Genomic DNA, 21,979 nt, shown 5'->3' on the forward strand with positions numbered 1-21,979 from the left:
GCTGCATGGTGCTTGGAAACAGGAGTAATTTTACAATCATTTCAGTAAGCTCCAATGGAAGCCTAAAGACATTACACTGTCTTATGAATTTTCACTTCATAAAACTAATCCAACCGATCGAACTGAATACTAAAACCATTACTTGAGACATCTGCCCCTGGGGGTACAGAGCAGCACTTCAGAGTTAAGGCCAGTTTTCACAGCCATGTCTGCGTTGCAGCCTTATCAGGGGACTTCGTTCTGTCACAGCAAACTGTACTTTAAAAAATAAAAATCCCAAAGTGAAAAAATTACATGTGAGAACTGTTACTGTCAGGAGAAAATTACTATGAATGGGATGAATGGAAATGACAGACTTTTTCACTTACATAGTGATTTCAAAATAGAATTCTTTTGATATTTTCCTTCCAGGAAGTAGCAGCACCAAAGGTACTGTTTTCATTCTGTTATGACAATTTCTTTCTGGGTAGCACAGCTGTTTTTCTTAGTTTATTTTTTTTGCAATGCAATTATTCCTTTCCAACTTTATTATTATTGTTCTTTCATTTCATGTTGAAGTAGCCTAGGCAGCTGCAATTTTCATCCCACTTAACTGTCAAAGCATTAGGTGAGACGCAGCTTGACTGAGCTCAGGATTTGGAAGTAGTAAGTTGAGTTTGCTTTTAACTCTCATAAAAGGGAGTCCTAAAATATTTTTTGCAGAGCAGAGGAACAAGTATGTCTCCATTTTGTTAGACTTCATCGTTTTATAAGCAACAAACACTGCATGGAATACAGGTACTGGGAAGGACTTTTGATCATCATTGCACCCCCACCTGTTTAGGGTTCTTTCTACAGATGTTTTGCCAAATTACTGCCAGTTGAGGTATAGTATTGCCACTGAGCATGTATGTTGGCAAATGAGTTTGATCCAGAATGTTTTCAAAGACCTACAAGATATCATTATCTGCTTCCTAAAATGAACTAAGATATACATATAATTCAAAGTATAATTACTATTACCTCAAGCATTCTAGAAAAACTCAAATCAAGACCTAAAACAAAAATACGAAATATATTCAACAAGCCACAAAAGACTCTTAACAACACAGATCAAACTATGGGTTGATGGAGGGAGGTGGGTGGGAGAGGAGCTAGATGAGTCATGGGTACCAAGGAGGGCACTTGTGATGAGCACTGGGTGTTGTATGTAAGTGATGAATCACTGAATTCTATTCCTGAAACCAATATTGCACTGTATGCTAACTAAAATTTAAATTAAAAAAAAAATGGTTCTCTAAATAAATAAATGAATGCCATACCTGCAACTAAAAGGGAAAAAAAATACATATTCAATAGGAAGGAAACAAAGTTATCATTGCTTGTAAGATCATTACCTGAGCTGAAGTTGGACACTTAACCAGCTGAGCCACCCAGGCACCCCTTGGTAGCCATTTAAAAGTCACATTTAGGGGCACCTGGGTAGCTCAGCTGGTTAAGCATCCCACTCTTGGTTTCGACTCAGGTCATGATCTCACGGTTTGTGGGTTTGAGCCCCAAGTCGGGCTCAGAGTCTGCTTGGGATTCTCTCTCTCTCTCTCTCTCTCTCTCTCTCTCTGCTCCCCACTGTTCACTCGCGTGCGCGCTCTCTCTCTCTCTCTCTCTCAAAATAAATAAATAAAACTTAAAAGTCACATTTAACATCAAGAGAAACTGCTCAAGACATGGTTCAGTTCCTCAAAAGGTTAAACACAGATTACCACATGACTCAGCAATTCTACTTCTAGGTATAATCCCAAGAGAAATGAAAACACATACCCACATAAAAATGTGTACGTAAATGTTCAAAGTAGCATTATCCATAATAGCCAAAAAGTGGAAACAACACAAATGTCCACTAACTGATGAGTGGATAAACATAATGTGGTATATACATATGATCAGGATAAATAAATTTCAGCAATAAAAATAAATGAAGTACAGATATATGCTACGACATGGATGAATCTGGAAAACATGCTACGTGAAAGAAGCTAGACACAAAAGGCCACATACTGAATGAGTCCATTTATATGAAATGTCCCAAATAGGCAAATCTATAAAAACAGAAAGCAGGAGTGCCTGGGTGGCTCAGTAAGTTAAGGCTCAGGTCATGATCTCATGGCTCACGAGTTTGAGCGCCACATGGGGTTTTGTGCTGACAGCTCAGAGCCTGGAGCCTGCTTCGGATTCTGTGTCTCCCTCTCTCTCTGCCCCTACCCCGCTCACACTCTGCCTCTCTCTCAAAAATGAACATTAAAAAATTAAAACAACAACAACAAACAGAAAGCAGACTAGTGGTTGCCAAAACCTGAGGGTAAGATGGGGAGTGGAGAGTGACTGTTTAACAGGTACTGGGCTTCCTTATGGGGTGATGGGGTGATGAAATGTTCTGGAATTAGACAGTGGTGATGGTTGTACTACACGATGCATATGCTAAAACCACTGAACTGTATATTTTTAAATGATAAATTTTATATTATGTGAATTGCACATAAACTTTAAAAAATTATCATCAGTAAAAACTCAGAGCAGTTGCTCACAACTGCAGAGACTTTCTACTTTCTTTTTCTTTTATGCTTAAGTGTAGCTTGAAAATGTCAAATCACTGTGCCTCATCTATAAAATAGGTTTATAATAGTACCATTCTAAGAGGGTTTGAAGAAGGTTAAGAGAATTAATATGTATAAAGCACTCAGAACACTGCCTGACACAATAGCTCTCAATAACTGTTAGCAATTAACGGTAGTATTATAGTTAGAGCCTAACCACAGTGTGAAAAAATTACAATTCTTATTTATCTCCTAATTATTGTCTAAAAGACACTTCACTGGAGAGATTTATTTGCCTAAAATCAAGAAAGAAAAAGTACAAGATGAATTTTTATGTGCCTTGTGCTGGTCTAGCATTTAATTTTAAAATACAGTAAACATTTTGATCTATGATTAGAATGAGATGCCAAAGAGTTTGAGGTATTAAGCCTGCTCTACCTGCCATGAGTATGAGAGTGTTCTAGACACCAAAAACCACATAGCTCTTGGGAGATATGCTAGAAGGTCAGCATGAGAGAAGGAAGCTTGGAGAAGCTAGAAGGGAAATTGGGTAATTTTCTAGTTCCCTCTGAGTTATATAGAGCCACTTCACAGCAATGCTTCAAACACTGTGAAATTCTAGACTAGTAAACTTGCCCATATTTAAATAGAAGTTAAACACATTCTGAAGCCAGACAATGGTCATGGGTTCCTTTAGATTAAAAACAGCGCTGTTTCTTTCCTTTAAATTAATTTTTAGAGTTCACAGTAACTGCTTTATCTGACTATAAGGCAAAATATCGAAATGTTACAAGTCTTGAGGGAAGAAGGAGGAGCTGGCAAAATCTGTTTAAGAGGATGAAAAAAACCCCAGCTTTACATACTTCTCACATTTATGCAGTGCCATAGAGGTCAGACAGCTGATAAAGCAGAGAGATACAATTACAACCAAGAGTAAGCACTATAAATATAGAGCCTGAAGCCACAAATGAAAGGGCACATTCTATGTGAGTCAAAAGTAAAAGAGACTATTAGATTAGTATTAATCTTTTTCAGTCACAGGGGAACATAAAGAATAGCACATTAACAAATCTTAAGCATCTACCACATTCAATGAGCCATGATACATGAACAAATACATTTTATATAAGGTTATCAACTATAGGTTGTTTAGTCTAAAAAAAACCCTTAACACAAACTGTCCATCTAAAACTTCCAATAAAACCTTCCTATCTGCAATAGTCAAAAACAGGATTTGAAATAAAGGATTCTCTAGAGATAAGGAAACCACTGCTAAGAATACGGGAATGCTATTGAAGAGGCATTATTATTACGATTACTCATAGTCCTACCTGTATCTGTTCTTTTCATTCCCATCCTGAATCGTATCTGCTTGCCATGAAGGACCTCAGAAAGGTGTTCAGCAGTCCAGTGTTGTGCTGGCCAATCAACAGCCATGTTACAGAAGATTGCAGGTTGTTGTAAAGACATTATAATTTCTTTTGCTTTCTCTGGTGTAAAAGGTTTGATATGTTCACCTAGGGAGAGAAATAAATAGAGCAATAGGGAGATAACTATAAAGTTATTTCATATAATACAAAGAAATAATAGCTAATATCATTTCTATTATGGTAAATTTTTCTATGTAATTATACATTTTACACTTCATTTATTACAATTTACATAAATATTTGACCTCAAAAACCGTAATTCTTAAATTATTTTTCTCATGTTAAATTTCGAACATTGGAAAATATGTACAATTTTCAATGTCAAAAATGTTTTTAAAAAAGGCTTTTCAATTACATTTAAACTTTAAAACGCATCATTTTTTGAAAACAGTATGAAACACTGATGGGAACTATGCTGGATCAACTAGGGGTGCTGGAGCCAGCAAGAATTCTACTTGCCTTACCATGTGTTTACCCAAAAAGACTACTGAATCAGTCAACGGGGTGAGGGGGATTATTTTTATTTCAAGATTTAAAAAGACAGGGGCACCTGGGTGGCTCAGTCGGTTAAGCATCTGATTCTTGATCTCGGCTCAGGTCATGATCTCAAGGTTCATGAGTTCAGGCTCTGCACTGATGGCATGGAGCCTGCTTCGGATTCTGTCTCTCCTCTCTGCCCCTCACCTGCTTGTGCTCTCTCTCTCAAAATAAATAAATCAGCTTAAACATTTTTTTTTTTAAACGTAAAAGATGTACTAGGATGGGTATCAGTGTTAGTCCTTGGCTTCAACTGCATCTATAAACAGTATAAGGGATATGTACAAACGAATACTGTAACTTACTGAGTACTTCAATAAATTTCACAGAATCATAGACTATTAATCCTGGAGAGGATAGTAATGATAAGCATTTGTTAAATAAAAGAACAAGAAAGTTTCTCCTTAAAGACATCTTAAGATGAAAGTTGTATGGGAAAGTTAAAAAGTGCTTCATACTCTGATTCTTTATATATATACATATATATATATATATATATATATATATATATATATATATATGTATAAGCATATATTTGATTCTCTAGAACAATCAGCTAAACCCTGTAATTCATTACCTATTCTGTACTTAATTCAAAAAATTAAGGAAAGCTCATAAATAATCCAAATTCTCACAGCATCCAACTTTCTTCTAAACTTTCTCATAAAAGGAAGAGGGATGGGGAAGGAGTTATCAAGGAACTTGATTAATTCATACTTGTCTGAATGTAAGGTTTGTTTTTAAAGAAAATGGAAATTTAAGTCAATTTGGTCTCTCTTCTCAGACAAGGACACTCAGAATCTTTCCCTAAACACTTGATGAAAGTAAGGAAGACATCTGAGGACAGTCTGTCACTGTCTACACACTGAGGGCTCCCGAGTGAGGAGTGTGGACGCTCAGAGGGAAAGGCAGGTAGAAGAGCTGGGGGTTGTGTGGGGGCTGCATGGAGGGAGGAGGAGACAGGGAATCCTTAGGTCTCAAAGTAATGAAGCTCAAGCTTATCTTTAAGTGCTGAAGAGCCTATAAGGAAAACAGAATGTAACCAGGAATAAAATGTTCTGTATTTCCTTGAGATTCTTGTTTTGCACTTTTGACATGTTTGATAAATTCACAGTAGCGGTCTTGACCCATACTAGCCTATAAATATGTCAGTGCAAGGTTACTGAGATCATGACACACCAAATCTTCCTGGACTTGGGAGTGCCTGGATTCCATGTACATGAAAATGGACAGGTTGTATTTTTTATTATACATTTTTTAAGTTTTGCTAGACTATGAGAAGCTCCAATGCATTCATGATAATGCTCCATTGTCTGTGGCATAGAAATTAGTGCTATCCTTCGGCATACAACTGGAAAAATGAAGCAGAAGTCTCAAATAACCACCCATTAACCTAGTAACTCATGATATAGGAATTTGCTTTTAATAAAATAATCATCAGCTATGTGCATATTCATATATATTATATATGTACACACATACACATAAAATATCTATTACCATAATATAAAAAACTGAAAATACAAACAGCCGAATGTCTAAAAGGAGAAAAATATTTACTGAATATTACTAAATATTATGTAAATTTCTCCCATGGTACATTATATCCATTAAACAATAAAAGTAAGGGCTATGTAGAAATGTGTGGAGACGTAAAGACTAGACTGGACTTAGCTGATGTACTAGCCAAGTAAGACGTGTATAGTAAGGCTCTGAACAACACAGGGTGGCAGTAAGGGAGGCAGAGACGGTAGAGATAAAGAAATTCTAACAGAATAATATCAAAGACTATTACAACTAAAGAGATGTGGGATGGGAGGCAGATGCAGCTATAAGGGAGACAAAGGTTTCCAGATTCTGACTTGACATAAAAAACAAGTTAGGAGCAACAGCTCATTCTAGTGGGAAGATGAAGAGTTTGGTTTTGAACATCATCATCATCATAACAATACCATATATTTACTCATATGATGCTTTACTATTTGCCATGTACTTTTATATACATTAAAACTGCTCATCTGATCCTCTTAGAAGCCTATAAAACACTGGCAGAGAAGGCATTTTATTTCCATTATCCAAAGGAAGACTAGAAAGCTCAGATGTCAAAGGTCAGCACACCAGTGATGAACTGGAACCACCGGTCACATTGCTTGATTCCAAGTCCCATGCTCTTTCCACTGCACAAGACTGCTTCTAGAGAATTAAAAACCGTGGGACCCACACTGGCACTACAAACTCAGGAGAGAGAGTATATATAATCTGAAAAGAGAAAAAAGTTAAGGAAACCTTTAGGTCGATTAGTGGATAATAAATCCATACATGCTGTTGGGGAGAGAGGAATGTTTTGGTTTGTGCGCATGTGGGTAGGGGGTAGTGGAGTAATAGCTGTAGTAGAGACTGCTAGTTGCCTACCTTATCCAATACCCACTCTCTTCCTTACTAACAGAACTTTGAGCAATGGGTGTGGCTGAAAAATTACAATTCCTAGACTCCTTTGCAGACAGGAGTGGCCAGAGATGTATCTGGACGTTGTTGAGTCAGTGTTTTTGTCCTTAGCCTTCTCTTCTATATTTTGCCTGAAAAGCAGACATGTTTAGCTCCTTTGAGAGATAAAAGAGAGGCCCAGGGAGTGCCTGCCTGGCTCAGTTGGTAGAGCATGTGACTTCTGATCTCAGGCACATGAGTTCAAACCCCATGTTGGGCATAAAGATTACTTGACATTTTTTTTAATTAAAAAAATTTTTTTAAAGGCCCATTAAATTGCAAACCTCAGCTGAAAGAATACAAAAAATGTCCATCTCTGTGCCACTGAACTATTACCAGCAAAATCCTACCTCCTGAATCCTTTCACATATAAAAATGAACTCTTATAGTCAAGACTGCTAATAGTTCATAACTGGTTTAACACCTTGCCTTCTGAGGCTATTGTTTTCAAGGACGACCCTATTCTCTCTATAAAATACTGTGACTTCCACTGAATGAATCATGGCTGGTCTGACCCTATAATAGCATTCTTTCATTTCTACAGTTGTGAAATATTCTAGCTTTGAACACTTTGCTTTTAGAACTTTAAAGGGCAGAGAAAAAGAGAAGCACCAGACCTTTTGGGGTAGGGATTTATTTATTCTGCTTATTTTAATCAGAGCCAATGGATCTGGCTTTGAACATTCCCAAAAGAGTTCTCCTATTTGGGTAAGATATATCTTGCCACCCTTCCACAAATAAATACACGGTCATTAGTAACACATGAGTAGTGTTCTGACAGAACAGTTTCAAAGAAATATTTTTTTCATTAAATAAAAAATATTTAATGATCTGATCTAAAAATCCCACACATCCCAGAAGTTATTTAATAGGAGACCCCTAAAAAGTAAAATTTGCTGAGAAAGCATCTAGCCCAGTGGCTGAAATATATTAAATGCTCAAACATTTGCTAAATGAATAAAAAGTGCTATAAAGCGTGTGCAGAACAGAGCAGTAGGATGCTCACTTTAACAAGAAATTAGCATATTTACAGAATCTCAAGCCTACCAATGAAATAAAACAATCAGCTGCTTGTGAGATAAAAGTAATTTGGCTTCTGATAGTTTAATCAACAATGAACTGGGCCATTAAATTAACAAATTTAAGTGTTACAATTTCCTTTAAAGAAGAATGCAATCTACATTGTATTAATTAAATAGCCTAGGGATGCGCTCAGTTACTCCAAGGCAGGAATATATGCAAAGAGCTATAAAAATTCTGAAGCAACTTTGACAGCCTTTAAAGGATAAATGTATCTAGGTCTAAACTTGCAGCATGAAGCAATTTCTAATGAGATGACTTAGAAACTAGTGTTGCACAAGAGTCTTTTCTCCTTCTAAACATAGTATGTTGTTCAGACAATTGATTACAGCTTTGGTTTCAACTAACTCTTTGGAGATAGTGAAACATGATCAAAAAGCAAATTGCCTTTTTCTCAGCAATTTTTCTTTAATTAATGCAAACTACAAGATAATTTCTCTGAATTTGTTAGCAATCTGCCTTCAGTTGATTAATACATGGCTTGGCTTTATATCTGAGATTTAGAATTCAAGATGAGAATAAGGAAAATTTACCAAGTGTCCAGAATTCGCTCCTACTACTGATAGAATGCAACAAAGATACAGATCCTGAAACTGAAATTAACTCATCTCTCATGTCAGGTATAATTTTAATAGAAATGTTAATAACCATAAATTTTCAATTAAATTTTATTACATTTTATTAAAATCTTTAAAAACTTTCAGAAGTTGACAGAAGAGTAAATCAGAAACTGGGTCCTGGCATGGTGAGCTGAATTATTCTAAACATACACATGTAAGCCTATGATAGTTTCTTCAATCTGACAACTACTGTATGTACATACAAGGTATTTTAAAGCTTCTGAATGGTAGATATTAGGGTAAAAAATAATGAATGTTATTCATGAAAACATTTACGGAATTATGCAAGTACCTCTTAACAAAATTACTATATTTGTACTAAAGACCAAGTGGTAAAACTTACAACAAAGGTAATTTTTTATTTTATAGCCACTATTTTAAAATGTCAATACAGGGGCACCTGGGTGGCTCAGTTGGTTAAATGTCCGGCTTTGGCTCAGGTCATGATCTCACAGTTCGTGAGGTTGAGCTCCATCCAAGTCAGGCTCTGAGAGCTCAGAGCCTGGAGCCTGCTTCAGATTCTATGTCTCCCTCTCTCTCTGCCCCTCCCCTGCTTGTTCTCTCTCTCTCAAAAATGAATAAGCATTAAAAATAAATGTTTTTTAATGTCAACACAGGGGTGGCGTCTGGGTGGCTCAGTTGGTTAAGCATCCGACTCTTGATTTCAGCTCAGGTCATGATCTCAGTTTAGTTCATGGGTTCAATCCCCAAGTAGGGCTCTGTGCTGACAGCATGGAGCCTGCTTGGGATTCTCTCTCTCTCTCTCTCTCTCTCTCTCTCTCTCTCTCTCTGCCCCTCCCCACTTGGACACTTGCCCTCTCACGCTCTCAAACTTAAAAAAAAAAAAATGTCAATACAGGACACCTGGGTGGCTCAGTCAGTTAAGCATCTGACTCTTGATTGCAGCTCAGGTCTTGATCTCAGGGTTGTAAATTCAAGCCCCATATTGGTCTCCATGCTGGGCATGGAGCCTACTTAAGGGGGAAAAAAAAGGCAATACAAATGAAGAAAATTCTATTGCAAGTTAATAAAATGCTTAATTAAAATGGCAACTAGTCATAAACCGTTTGAATTTCAAGGTCTAGCAGGTGGTGCCACTGAAGAAACCATAAATAGAAGTATTGAGGCTGTTATAGCATAATCTTTCCAATACCACTGTTCGGTATAGTAGCAAACACCCAAGCGATTTCAGCCTGGGAACAAGAGACGGTTACATGCTGGATACCTCCCATCCTTTTCTTCCCATCCTCTTCCACTTGTGACTCTTGCCCAGCAAAGCCAGAAAATCCATTTAGGGCCAGAAAATGGCTCATAAATAAGACTTACAAGTTCAAAAGTTATACTGGTCCAAAACTTAAAGGAAAAGCAAATCTATATTTTAAGTGAAGTTGATACTAGAAAGAATAGCGTCTCAAAGACTAAAGTTCTTTAAAATCCTCCAAAATTATCTTCAAAATTTCTACCAAAATATTTCCATCTAGCTCTTCTGATTCTGCTCAATAAATTTTCCATATTTCCAAATAAAATGGCTATTTATCTAACTATTCATAAAAATATTCAACAGCAGGGTCTTAAAAAGATATTTGCACATCCATATTCATAGCAACACTATTCATAACAGCCCAAAGGTGGAAGCAAACCAAACATCCATCACACAGTGGAATATCATTCAGCCTTAAAAAGGAAGGAAATCCTGTCACGTGCTACAACATGCATAAGCCTGAAGACACCATACTAAGTAAAAGCCAGTCACAAAAAGACATCTATTGCATTATTCTACCTACATGAGGTACCTAAAATGGTCAAATTCATAGGTACAAAGTAGAATGGCAGTTACCAGGGACTGAGGGGAAGGAGAAAAGAGGAAACTCTGGGTACAGAGTTTCAGATTTGAAAGATGAAGAAAGTTCTAGAGATCTGTTTCACAACAGTGTGAATATACCTAACTCTACTGAGTTGTACTCTTTCTTAAAAATGGTTAAGATGATAAATTTCATGTTATTTGTTTTTAACCAACAGTATAGTTTAAAAATTCAACAGTATAATTTATCTGATATTTGTCCTTATTGAATATAAAGTATTTTAGCTACATATGAATTACATATATGCCCTAGCATGGAAACTCTTTTACTTTTTAAGACTATAGAAGCTTCTGCTTTTCTTTAAGCTCCCCTGCCCCCTTTCCCCATTTTCTCTTTTAAAAATGAGAAAAAAAAATGACAGAAAGAGTATGCCATCTCCAACTGAGGAAGAGTAAATCCAGTCATGTAAAAGTGTCAGTTCTATAAGAACTCAAGTCCCTGCAACTCTGGAATAAGATACTTCCTTGGGAATGTCAACCTTAAAACTGCCCATTATTTTACCAGCAAAATGAGCTTATTTGGGAATAGCAGAGGAATTACAATTCAGGACCAGCAAATTGACTTTAGGAGGAAATTGGGAAGGGTTATTTTGAACAAAAGTTCACTGGAGAAGGATAAGAGTTGGAGGTTGTGGTGGTTTCTCATTGGCTGCAAGTGGTGGTTAGTACACTGTTGCTGGGACTGGGAGAGATCTTCCTTCTTTTAAAAGCAGGAGATAAATTCCTCTGTGAAAAGTGTCCTCCCTTATCAAGATAATTCTTATCTACCTTCTTCCTGCTGGTGATAACAGCTCCAAATGTGCAAGAGAGGTCTCCCTTAAGGGCTTCCCAACTACATTTTAAATGTTTTCTTTACTCATTTCAGGAAGGACTGGAAGAAGAGTTACTAAGAGTACATTCTTCTTTTCATCACGGCATAAACCTGGCTACAATTAAAACAAGAGCCCAAGAGAAAGAAACAAAATAACCTCAGCCTGAAAGGCAGAATCAGATTCAAAGAATGACAATTTTTAATTTTACTGAAAAGCTTCAAACAATGCATGATTCTGTAACATCTCACACTCAGTATTTAAATTCTTAAATTTAAATTAAGTCATTTCTTGTTTATTTATGTTTTAAGAATTTATTTTAGAGTAGTTTTAGGTTTATAATGAAATTGAGAAGAAGGTACAGATTTCCCACATATCCTCTTCCTGTCACATATGCAGAGGCTCCCTCATTATCAACATCATTTGCCAGAATGGTACATGTGTTTTTTTGTCTCTTTTTTACCAGGATAAACCTAAATTAACACATCATAATCACCCAAAGTCCATAGTTTCTCTTAGGGTTCAGTCTAAGTGTCGTATATTCTACAGATTTGGACCAAAATATAATGAGCATCATTATAATATCAATATAATCAATATAATATCCATAATCATAATATCATACAAAGTATTTTCATTGCCCTAAGAATCCCATGTTCTGCATATTCATCTAATGTTTGTTTTTTTTTCTTTTTAAGAGGAAACAAATAATCTTTATTAAATAATAAAATATTATTAATTTTAAGCTATAATAGCAGTAACATAGTTCTTCATTTTGCATTTTAAGGTCCCCTTTATTTTCAAATAGGATTCCAACATATTTGATTATCAATATGATCATGTTTTGCCTTTAGTAATTTTCAAGCTGTTACTTAAAAAATATATATATCACATCCTTGCAGGCAAGACAGTTACTTTTATATCCCTAGAGCTTAGCACAATGTTTGGCATAAACTGATGCTAAATAATGTCTTCTGAATTCACATCTCATTTTTAGTAATCTATATAAAATATTAAAACTAACCACTTGTTTTCTCCTGCATAATGAGCTACTGAACATAATCAGAAACAGTCTCAAAACAAATGATCAGTTCCACAAGTTCATGCCCACCTCCACTGGGTTCCTTTTCTGCTCCCAACACATTAGTTATCCCTAGTTGATTCCTAATCACCCTTATCCCTACAGCAACCATTCTAAAGCTTCTTCGCTTTCAAATCCCCAGTACCTTTCTCCACTTCCTCACTCTTTGTGGTGCTTTGCTCTATTATTCTTAGAAAACTGAAACCCATGATTTCCCTCTTCTTCACTTCAACATTTCTGGTTCACCCTGCTCTTGTTTGGTTTCAAAGGACACAAACTGCATTCTCTGCTACCATTCTACTCTAGTAGAACCAGTCTGTCTCCTCACCTTCCTCCCCGCCCTCTGCCCCTACATGCCTCAGGCCTTTCTCCACTCACTTCCACTACCAGCCTCACCTGCCAGACATGGCCTCTTCCATTCATTTCTATATTCAAACTATACCAAACTTTCATATTAGTCTAGGAAGGACAGACCAATCCAATTTGCATTTCTTTCTTCTCTCAGCCCCAAAGCACTTAAGATGTGTAATACTTACTTCCCAACTAATTGCTTCCTGCCTTATGGATATTCTTATACTACAATTCTATCTGCATCTTCCCCCTCCCCCCAAACTATATTTACAAGTCATTTTAAGGCAAGGACTGTCTTCTACCCTACTGTATTAAACAGTCTTCTGTTTATCGTATACAGCCAAATATTTTCTGATAAGGGGGTAGTAATAAGTTTGCTCAAAAATTAACTTTCCTTTTTTTCATACACTTATTTTATTAAAAATTTTTAAATATAATTTATTGTCAAATTGGTTTCCACACAACAGCCAGTGCTCATCCCAACAAGTGCCCTCCTTAATGCCCATCACCCACTTTCCCCTCTCCTCCACCCCCCCCCCCATCAACCCTCAGTTTGTTCTCAGTATTTAAGAGTCTCTTATTGTTTGCTTTCTTCCCTCTCTGTAACTTTTTCTTCTCCTTCCCCTCCCCCAATGGTCTTCTGTTAAGTTTCTCAAGATCCACATATAAGTGCAAACATATGGTATCTGTCTTTCTCTGACTGTCTTAGTTTACTTAGCATAATACCCTCCAGTTCCATCCATGTTGTTGCAAATGGCCAGATTTCATTCTTTCTCACTGCCAAGTAGTATTCCATTGTATATATAAACTACATCTTCTTCATCCATTCATCAGTTGATGGACATTTAGGCTCTTTCCATAATTTGGCTATTGTTGAAAGTGCTGCTTTAAACATTAGGGTACAAGTGCCCCTTGTGCATCAGCACTCCTGTATCCCTTCGGTAAATTCCTAGCAGTGCTATTGCTGGGTCACAGGGTAGGTCTATTTTTAATTTTTTGAGGAACCTTCACACTGTTTTCAGAGCAGCTGCACCAGTTTGCATTCCCACCAACAGTGCAAGAAGGTTCCCGTTCCTCCACATCCTTGCCAGCATCTACAGTCTCCTGATTTGTTCACTTTAGCCACTCTGACTGGCATGAGGTGGTATCTCAGTGTGGTTTTGATTTGTATTTTCCTGATGAGGAGTGATGCTGAGCATCTTTTCATGTGCCTGTTGGCCATCTGGATGTCTTCTTTAGAAAGTATCTATTCATGTCTTCTGCCCATTTCTTCACTGGATTATTTGTTTTTAGGGTATGGAGTTTGGTGACTTCTTTATAGATTTTGGATACTAACGCTTTGTCCGATATGTCATTTGCAAGTATCTTTTCCCATTCCGTTGGTTGCCTTTTAGTTTTGTTGATTGTTTCATTTGCAGTGCAGAAGCTTTTTATCTTGATGAGGTCCCAATAGTTCATTTTTGCTTTTAATTCCCTTGCCTTTGGAGATGTGTCAAGTAAGAAACTGCTGTGGCTGAGGTCAAAGAAGTTTTTTCCTGCTTTCTCCTCTAGGGTTTTGATGGTTTCCTGTCTCACATTCAGGTCCTTCATTCATTTTGAGTTTATTTTTGTGTATGGTGTAAAATGTGGTCTAGTTTCATTCTTCTGCATGTTGCTGTCCAGTTCTCCCAGCACCATTTGTTAAAGAGACTTTTTTCCATTGGATACTCTTTCCTACTTTGCCAAAGATTAGTTGGCCATGCATTTACGGGTCCAATTCTGGGTTCTCTATTCTATTCCATTGGTCTACGTGTCTGTTTTTGTGCCAATACCATACTGTCTTGATGATTACAGCTTTGTAGCAGAGGCTAAAGTCTGGGATTGTGATGCCTCCCGCTTTGATTTTCTTCTCCAGTATTACTTTGGCTATTTGGGGTGTTTTGTAGTTCCATACAAATTTCAAGATTGTTTGTTCTAGCTTTGAGAAGAATGCCGGTGCAATTTTGATTGGGATCACATTGAATGTGTAGATTACTTTGGGTAGTATTGACATTTTAACAATATTTATTCTTCCAATCCATGAGCAGGGAATGTTTTTCCATTTCTTTGTGTCTTCTTCAATTTCCTTCAGAAGCATTCTACAGTTTTAAGCATACAGATCTTTTACATCTTTGGTCAGGTTTACCCTAGGTATTTTATGGTTCTTGGTGCAGTTGTGAATGGGATCAGTTTATTTCTCTTTCTGTTGCTTCATTATTGGTGTATAAAAATGCAGCCGATTTCTGTACATTGATTTTGTACCCTGCGACTTTGCTGAATTCATGTATCAGTTCTAGCAGACCACTGTTGTTTAACATAGTGTTGGAAGTCCTAGCATCAGCAATCAGACAACAAAATGAAATAAAAGCATCAAAATTGGCAAAGATGAAGTCAAACTTTCACTTTTTGCAGACAACATGATACTCTACGTGGAAAACCTGACAGACCCCACCAAAAATTAACTTTCCTATGACTCCCACAATATTCATCATTATATAGAACATGATGACCCTTTCACATGCATGTATTTAATGTATGTATTTTTTTTACCCTTTGTTCACATAACCCTTATGAAATTTAAAGCAAAGCCTTCTCTCCCAGTAGGACTTGGCCTATTTAACTTACTTTGGGTTTTTTAAATGTTTATTTATTTTGAGACAGAGAGAGAGAGAGAGAGAGAGAGAGTGCCTGCGGGCACGTGAGTGGGTGCGAGTGGGAGAGAACAGAGAGAGATGGCAAGAGAATCCCAAGCAGGCTCTGCACTGTCACCAACCATGGAATCTCATCAATCATGAGATCATGACCAGAGCCAAAATCAAGAGTCTGATGATTGACTGAGCCATCCAGGCACCCTTATTTAACTAACTTTGTCATGGCAATAAACAGTCACCCCAAAGTGGAGTTTCTAGGGAGAATGACAGTTTAAAATGGGGTTGGAAGTTCCACAGATAGGATTCTGAGAATCTAATACAAAAATATGAAGTCACCTGCAAAATGGGTGTGCATGCTGCTTTTCTCAAGGGAGCAGATCCATATTTTCATTAGATTTTTTTCTTCCTTCCTTAGGACTTCAAGATTAAAAATCACAAGTTTCCTTACCACAATGAGATATCAGCTCACACCTGTCAGAATACCTAAAATCAACAACTCACAAAACAACTGATGTTGGAGAGGATGTGGAGAAAGGGGAACATTTTTGCACTGATGGTGAGAATGCAAACTGGTGTAGCTACTCTGGAAAACAGTATGGAGGTTCCTCAAAAAGTTAATACAATGCTCTATGACCCAGCAATAACTAGTTATTATTATTTTTTTGGTAATTTAAAATTTTTAATAACTACATTAAAAAATAAGAAACAGGTGAAACTAAATTTAATACTTTTTGTTCATCCCAACATATCCAAATTATTAACATTTCAACATGTAATCAATATTAAAACACTATCAATATTTTAATATTATTAACAGTTTATAACCCATTTTTAAACTAAGTCTTCAAATACGTGTATTTGACACAAGACATCTTAATTGAGACTAGCCATACTTCAAGTGTTCAGGAGCCACATGTTAATTAGTTGCTACTGTTTTAGTCAGCACAGTTTTATACCATTGTTGGAAATTATTCTAAAGAAGCTCTATTTCAGTGAGTAGCTCACTTCTGCATCTCTTTGATTGCTTCTGTTATCAACAAAACATTATTATTGATTATCATTCATGGCATTATTTAATTATCAGCAACAAACTGTTAAATCTACCTAGATTAGATTACTCATGAGGTTCATTATCAGAGCTTTGATTAATACAGCACTGTTAGTTATTTATCCAAAGGATACAAAAATGCTGATTCGAAGGGGCACATGCACCCTGATGTTTATAGCAGTGCTATCAACAATAGCCACGTTATGGGAAGAGCCCAAATGTCCATCAATTGACAATCAGATAAAGAAGATGTGGTATATATAATGGAATAGTACTTAGCAATCAAAATGAATGACATTTTGCCATTTGCAACAATGTGGATGAAACTAGAGTGTATTATGCCATGCTAAGTGAAATAAGGAAATCAGAGAAGATAAATCTATGATTTCATCCATATGTGGAATTTAAGAAACAAAACAGGTGAACACAGAGGAAGGGAAGGAAAAATAAGATAAAAACAGAGAGGGAGGCAAACCATAAGAGACTCTTAAATACAGAGAACAAACTGAGGGCTGATGGAGGGGAGGTGTGTGGTAGGGGGATGGGCTAAATGGGGGATGGGCATTAAGGAGGGCATTTGTTGGGACGAGCACTGGGTGTTACATGTAAGTGATGAATCACTAAATTTTACTCCTGAAACCAATACTACACTGTATGTTAACTAACTTGAATTCAATTAAAAGGAAAAAAAACTATACTGTAATTAAAACTAAAAAGTAAGAAAACAATAAGATAAAATAAAATAAAATAATATCAATGTTGATAAACAAACAAAAAAGAATCACAAGCTTTCTTAAAACATTAAATACGAAGGGGTGCCTGGGTGGCTCAGTCAGTTAAGCGTCTGACTTTGGCTCAGGTCATGATCTTGCAGTTTGTGAGTTCAAGCCCCACGTCAGACTCTGTGCTGACAGCTCAGAGCCTGAAGCCTGCCTCGGATTCCATGTGTCTCTCTTTCTGCCTCTTCCCCGCTCGCACTGTCTCTCTCTCTCTTTCAAAAATAAATAAACGTCTGGGGCGCCTGGGTGGCGCAGTCGGTTAATTGTCCGACTTCAGCCAGGTCACAATCTCGCGGTCCGTGAGTTCGGGCCCCGCGTCAGGCTCTGGGCTGACGGCTCGGAGCCTGGAGCCTGTTTCCGATTCTGTGTCTCCCTCTCTCTCTGCCCCTCCCCCGTTCATGCTCTGTCTCTCTCTGTCCCAAAAATAAATAAAAAACGTTGAAAAAAAAATTAAAAATAAATAAACGTTAAAAAAAAACAGTAAATATGGAGTTATCTTAGGACCTAGCAATTCCTATTTTAGATATACACCCAAGAAAACTGAAGAGATGTTAATACAAAAACATGTATATTAATGTTCATAGCAGCATTATTCATAGTAGTCAAAAAGGGCAAACAACCCAAATGCCATCAACTGATAAATGGATAAACAAAATGTGGTATTACCATACCATGGAATAGCACTCAGCCATAAAAAAATGAAGTATTGATCTGTGCTACAGTACAGATGAAGCTTGAAAATATTATGCAATGTGAAAGAACCCAGACACTAAAAGCCCCACACTGCATGATTCCATTTACATGGAACATCCAGAGTAGGCACATATCCACAGAGACAGAGAGTAGACTAATGACTGCCAGGGGCTGGGGACAGGGTCTGACTGAGGGTGACTACTAATGGATACCAGGGTTCTTGGTGTGATGGAAATGTTCTGGAATTATGGTAGTAATGGCTGCACAACTTTGTGAACATACTAAAAATCACTGAATTGTATACTTTAAAAGGGTGAATTTATGGTAAGTGAATACTATATCTAAAAAAAGCCTCCTCTTACCTAGCTGCATGCTTGATATCTTTTTCATCATCTCTCCTTACCTAAACTCTATGCATGTACACATTGCTCCCAATCACCTCCTTTTCTTCAGGTTCCTAATTTGCATAGTTTCTCAGGCTGAAAAATTCCAGAGATCTAATTTCTTGTCTCTTGGTTTCAACACCCATCAGTCACCAATGCTAGGCCTTTTTATTAACAATAAAACATACCACTCTTGAACATGTAATTCCTGCCAGACACTATGCTAGATGATCCACAATTATCTTTAATTTTTACAATAATCATGCATTTTACAGAGGACAAAACTGAGGCTTAAAAGTAAGTATCTGTCCTTTAGTCTCTCTTCCTCCCATCTGTCCTCCACCCTTCAGGCAGAGTGATCCTCCTAAAACCAAATCTGATCAAGTTATTCCCTTAACTAAAGCTCTTTAAAAGCCTCCTACTTGGGGCGCCTGGGTGGCTTGGTCGGTTAAGCATCCGACTTTGGCTCGGGTCATGATCTCGCGGTCCGTGAGTTCGAGCCCCGTGTCGGGCTCTGTGCTGACAGCTCAGAGCCTGGAGCCTGTTTCAGATTCTGTGTCTCCCTCTCTCTCTGCCCCTCCCCTGTTCATGCTCTGTCTCTCTCTGTCTCAAAAATAAATAAACGTTTAAAAAAATAAAAAATAAAAAAATAAAAGCCTCCTACTCTCATAAAGTCCAGTAACTTGGTACGAGGTGCCCTCCACAATCCCTCTTCTCTCACCACTTCTAATACCAGCTTCTTTCAGTTCCTGGACCATGCCATGCTCTTTCTCCTCCTGCCTCTGGACTTGGCAGGGTTCCCTTACTCATTCACACAACAAACATGTATGAATGGCCCACTATGTGTCTGGCATTGTACTTGCTGCTTGGGCATATGTGATGAATAAAACAGATGTAGGTCCTGCCTTCAAGGTACTTAAGGTCAAGTGGAGGAAACAATACTAAACAAGTAATTACAGGTTGTAATAAGTGAATGATGGAAGCAGGATGCTGTATCACAGAACATCTAGGGTTAGAAATCAGGGGAAAACTACAGTGATTGTTTTAGATAGGTTGGTCTGGTAAGAACTCAGGTGGTGACACACTCTGAAACCTGAAGATTAAGAAGCCAATTATGTGAAAAGTAGACAACAGGAGGGGGCAGTGAGTGCCAACAGATACTCCTGGAGACATCAGCAGAGCCCAAACCAAGGATTTTTGTAGGCCGTGGTTAAGAGTTTGGATTTTATTGTAAGTGCACTGGAATTCATTTAAGAATTTTATGTAAGGGAGTATCACCTTTTTTTTTTTTTTTTTTTTTGCTGAGTGGAGAAGGGATTGGAAGGGCAGAAGATAAAAAACAGGGTCACATGGCCTGAAGAAATAGGAGGGGTGTAGGTGAGAAATGTGGGTGATTTGGACAAGGGTCTGAGAGTAAAGGAGGAAAAAAGTAGACAAAATAGACGCAGAACTGACCTGACTGGCAAAGTCATCCACTGAAAGTTATGAAGAAAGGATACACAGAGTTTGGGGAATTGTCACTAGAGGAAGTAAGCTTACCACAGAAACAGAATCAGAGGATCTCAGGCCCATGCTGACTGAAGTTGATCATTTTCATTTTATAGTGTCACCAATTTGCCCAGGACTTTTTCCAGCAAAATTGAGCCACATAAGTGCAGGTGCAAAGAAAACAAAAGGTTGGGTTCATCCGGAGTATGGGTTTTGCCAGAGGAATAAAAGTCAGGGAGAGACAACAGAACAGTACATCTTCAAGGAAGAGATCATGATAAAATAGAACATGCATTCTAAACTGTTGAAGGGGGTACAGATGGAAAGAAAATGGAAGGATCAATGGGTGGGGAGGTATAGATGAAGTTCAAGAATTGTATCTTTGGGGTACATAAGGGAGTTTATAAAGATAAGAGACTGCTCACACTAGGAGGAAGTTATAATTGTTTCTTCTGCAAAATTAGTCATTTTCCTCCCTAGGCAAAACATGACTATTTAATCTCCAACCACACCCATCCTGTGTTTTCCGGCTCCCTGTCTTCCCACAATTCCCCAGCACTACCACCTGAGTTTGTCATGATCTCATCCAGTCTTAAAGGCCCACCCGCAACTACTCCTTCCTTGAAGCATTTCCATACTGAAACCTCTCCTCCCGGGGAAGAGCTCTCACCCAATGTGTACTGCTGGTAGTATGCGTGTTACCAGATATTAGTCAATCTTTTCCTTCCTAAGCCCCTTTACTCAATTGGAAAAAAGGCATTATTATAAACAGTCAAAAGTCTCTAGATCCAGTGAGCACCAGGCACAGAGCAAATCACTCAGTACAGCTAACACAGACTTCAGGCACATGGGCCACCCAGCTTCACTGGTTATCTAAGGCAGGATTCCACTTAAGTTGAGCAAAAGCTCATAGTCTCTGTTCATAAAAGTCCCAGATACTTCCATTTACCTCAAGAGTAAATTTTTATCCAAATTTAATTTCATATAAATTTATACAAATTTAATTTTAATCCATTCAAACCCCCCTTGTGGGTAAATCAGCACTGGCAGGATGTGGGGATTCAGGACTTGTAAGATGACTGGAAGTCTGCACGTCCCAACTTGAGAAAAGCCACGTTCACTAAAGATAATAATTTTCCTCACAGTTTAATGCAGGGCCAGAGAGACCTGAAATAAGAGCTAAATCAAACGGCCACATGAGAGGCAGCAAGAATCAGTTGGCACGGGGTTGTACTCTTGGTCTGACTTCAGCGTGGCGCCTACCTTCCACCTCTCCAGCTCCAGCTGCAGGGGCCGTGTCAGCGGTCGCCCGCGGGCCTGCTGCCATGGCTAGCTTCGCCCCAACCCCAAACCGGAGCGGAGTGGAGTGGGTTCTAAGGAGGGCCAAGAACCAGGTTCTGGGGTCGCACGACGGGAAGGAGTCGCCGTAGCAGCTGCAGGACTCTTCCCGGAAGCACCCCTCACGCAGCAGTCACGTGACGTGAGCTGGGCGGGGCCACGCAGGTTTGTTTTGATTCCCTTGTTGTTGAAATGTCAGCACGTGGTCTGTCTGTAGCGCTTTTTACCTTCCCCAGATCTTAGCCTTCTTTCATTGTAGTCTTTTTTGGCTTAGTTTCTGCTCCTCTGTTTTTAGTCTGGTCCTTCCTATCTGCCTTGGCGCTTTCCTCCACCCAAAGTATTGGAGTTTTAGGGGATGGTTTGCAGTTTTGTGGGGCTCCGGGCGGTGGAATGTGGCTCTGCCTCCGCATACTCTGTAGCCGCGCTCACTAGCTTTGGGCACCAGGAGAGGTCACGCTTCTCTTCCACCTCTCTTGCCCTTGTGGCAGTAACTTGACTCCATCTGGTTTTTGTGGCTGCTGGGGAATACGAACCTCAGGCAAATATCCTTTAATTGTGTTCTCCGTGACTCATTCCCGACCCACACAAGACAAATCGCTTGACCTAGGGTTTCAAAGCTACTAACCGACAGCTGTCAGGCTTCCGGATTTGTATAATGAAATAAATAAACAATCTGTTGCTTGATCAAGACATCAACAATCCCCACCCTTCTCACTTTTCCACTGGTCAAAATTGTAATAACTGGAGATGGATCTAAG

The 21,979-nt window shown here is 38.2% G+C and overlaps 1 protein-coding gene and 1 non-coding gene across 5 annotated transcripts in view; one reads left to right on the forward strand and one right to left on the reverse strand.

Moving 5' to 3' along the window:
• Nucleotides 1-21,335, reverse strand: part of HSPBAP1 (HSPB1 associated protein 1) — a 57,689-nt gene extending 36,354 nt beyond the window's left edge. For all 4 annotated transcript variants that reach the window (XM_042954769.1, XM_042954768.1, XM_042954767.1 and 1 more), the window contains exons 1-2: nt 21,147-21,335; nt 3,902-4,087 (exon numbers count right to left, since the gene is read on the reverse strand). In XM_042954769.1, the coding sequence (XP_042810703.1) occupies nt 3,902-4,087; nt 21,147-21,210 (250 nt within the window). In that variant the 5' untranslated portion in view covers nt 21,211-21,335. The remainder of the gene's footprint in view (nt 1-3,901; nt 4,088-21,146) is intronic.
• Nucleotides 7,169-7,241, forward strand: TRNAR-UCU. Its single transcript has one exon. It is a non-coding gene; the product is annotated as a tRNA-Arg (tRNA).
• Nucleotides 21,336-21,979: the final 644 nt, after the last annotated feature.

Source organism: Panthera leo, chromosome C2 (genome assembly GCF_018350215.1).
Source record: "Panthera leo isolate Ple1 chromosome C2, P.leo_Ple1_pat1.1, whole genome shotgun sequence".
In the NCBI taxonomy this organism is placed as follows: Eukaryota; Metazoa; Chordata; class Mammalia; order Carnivora; family Felidae; genus Panthera; species Panthera leo.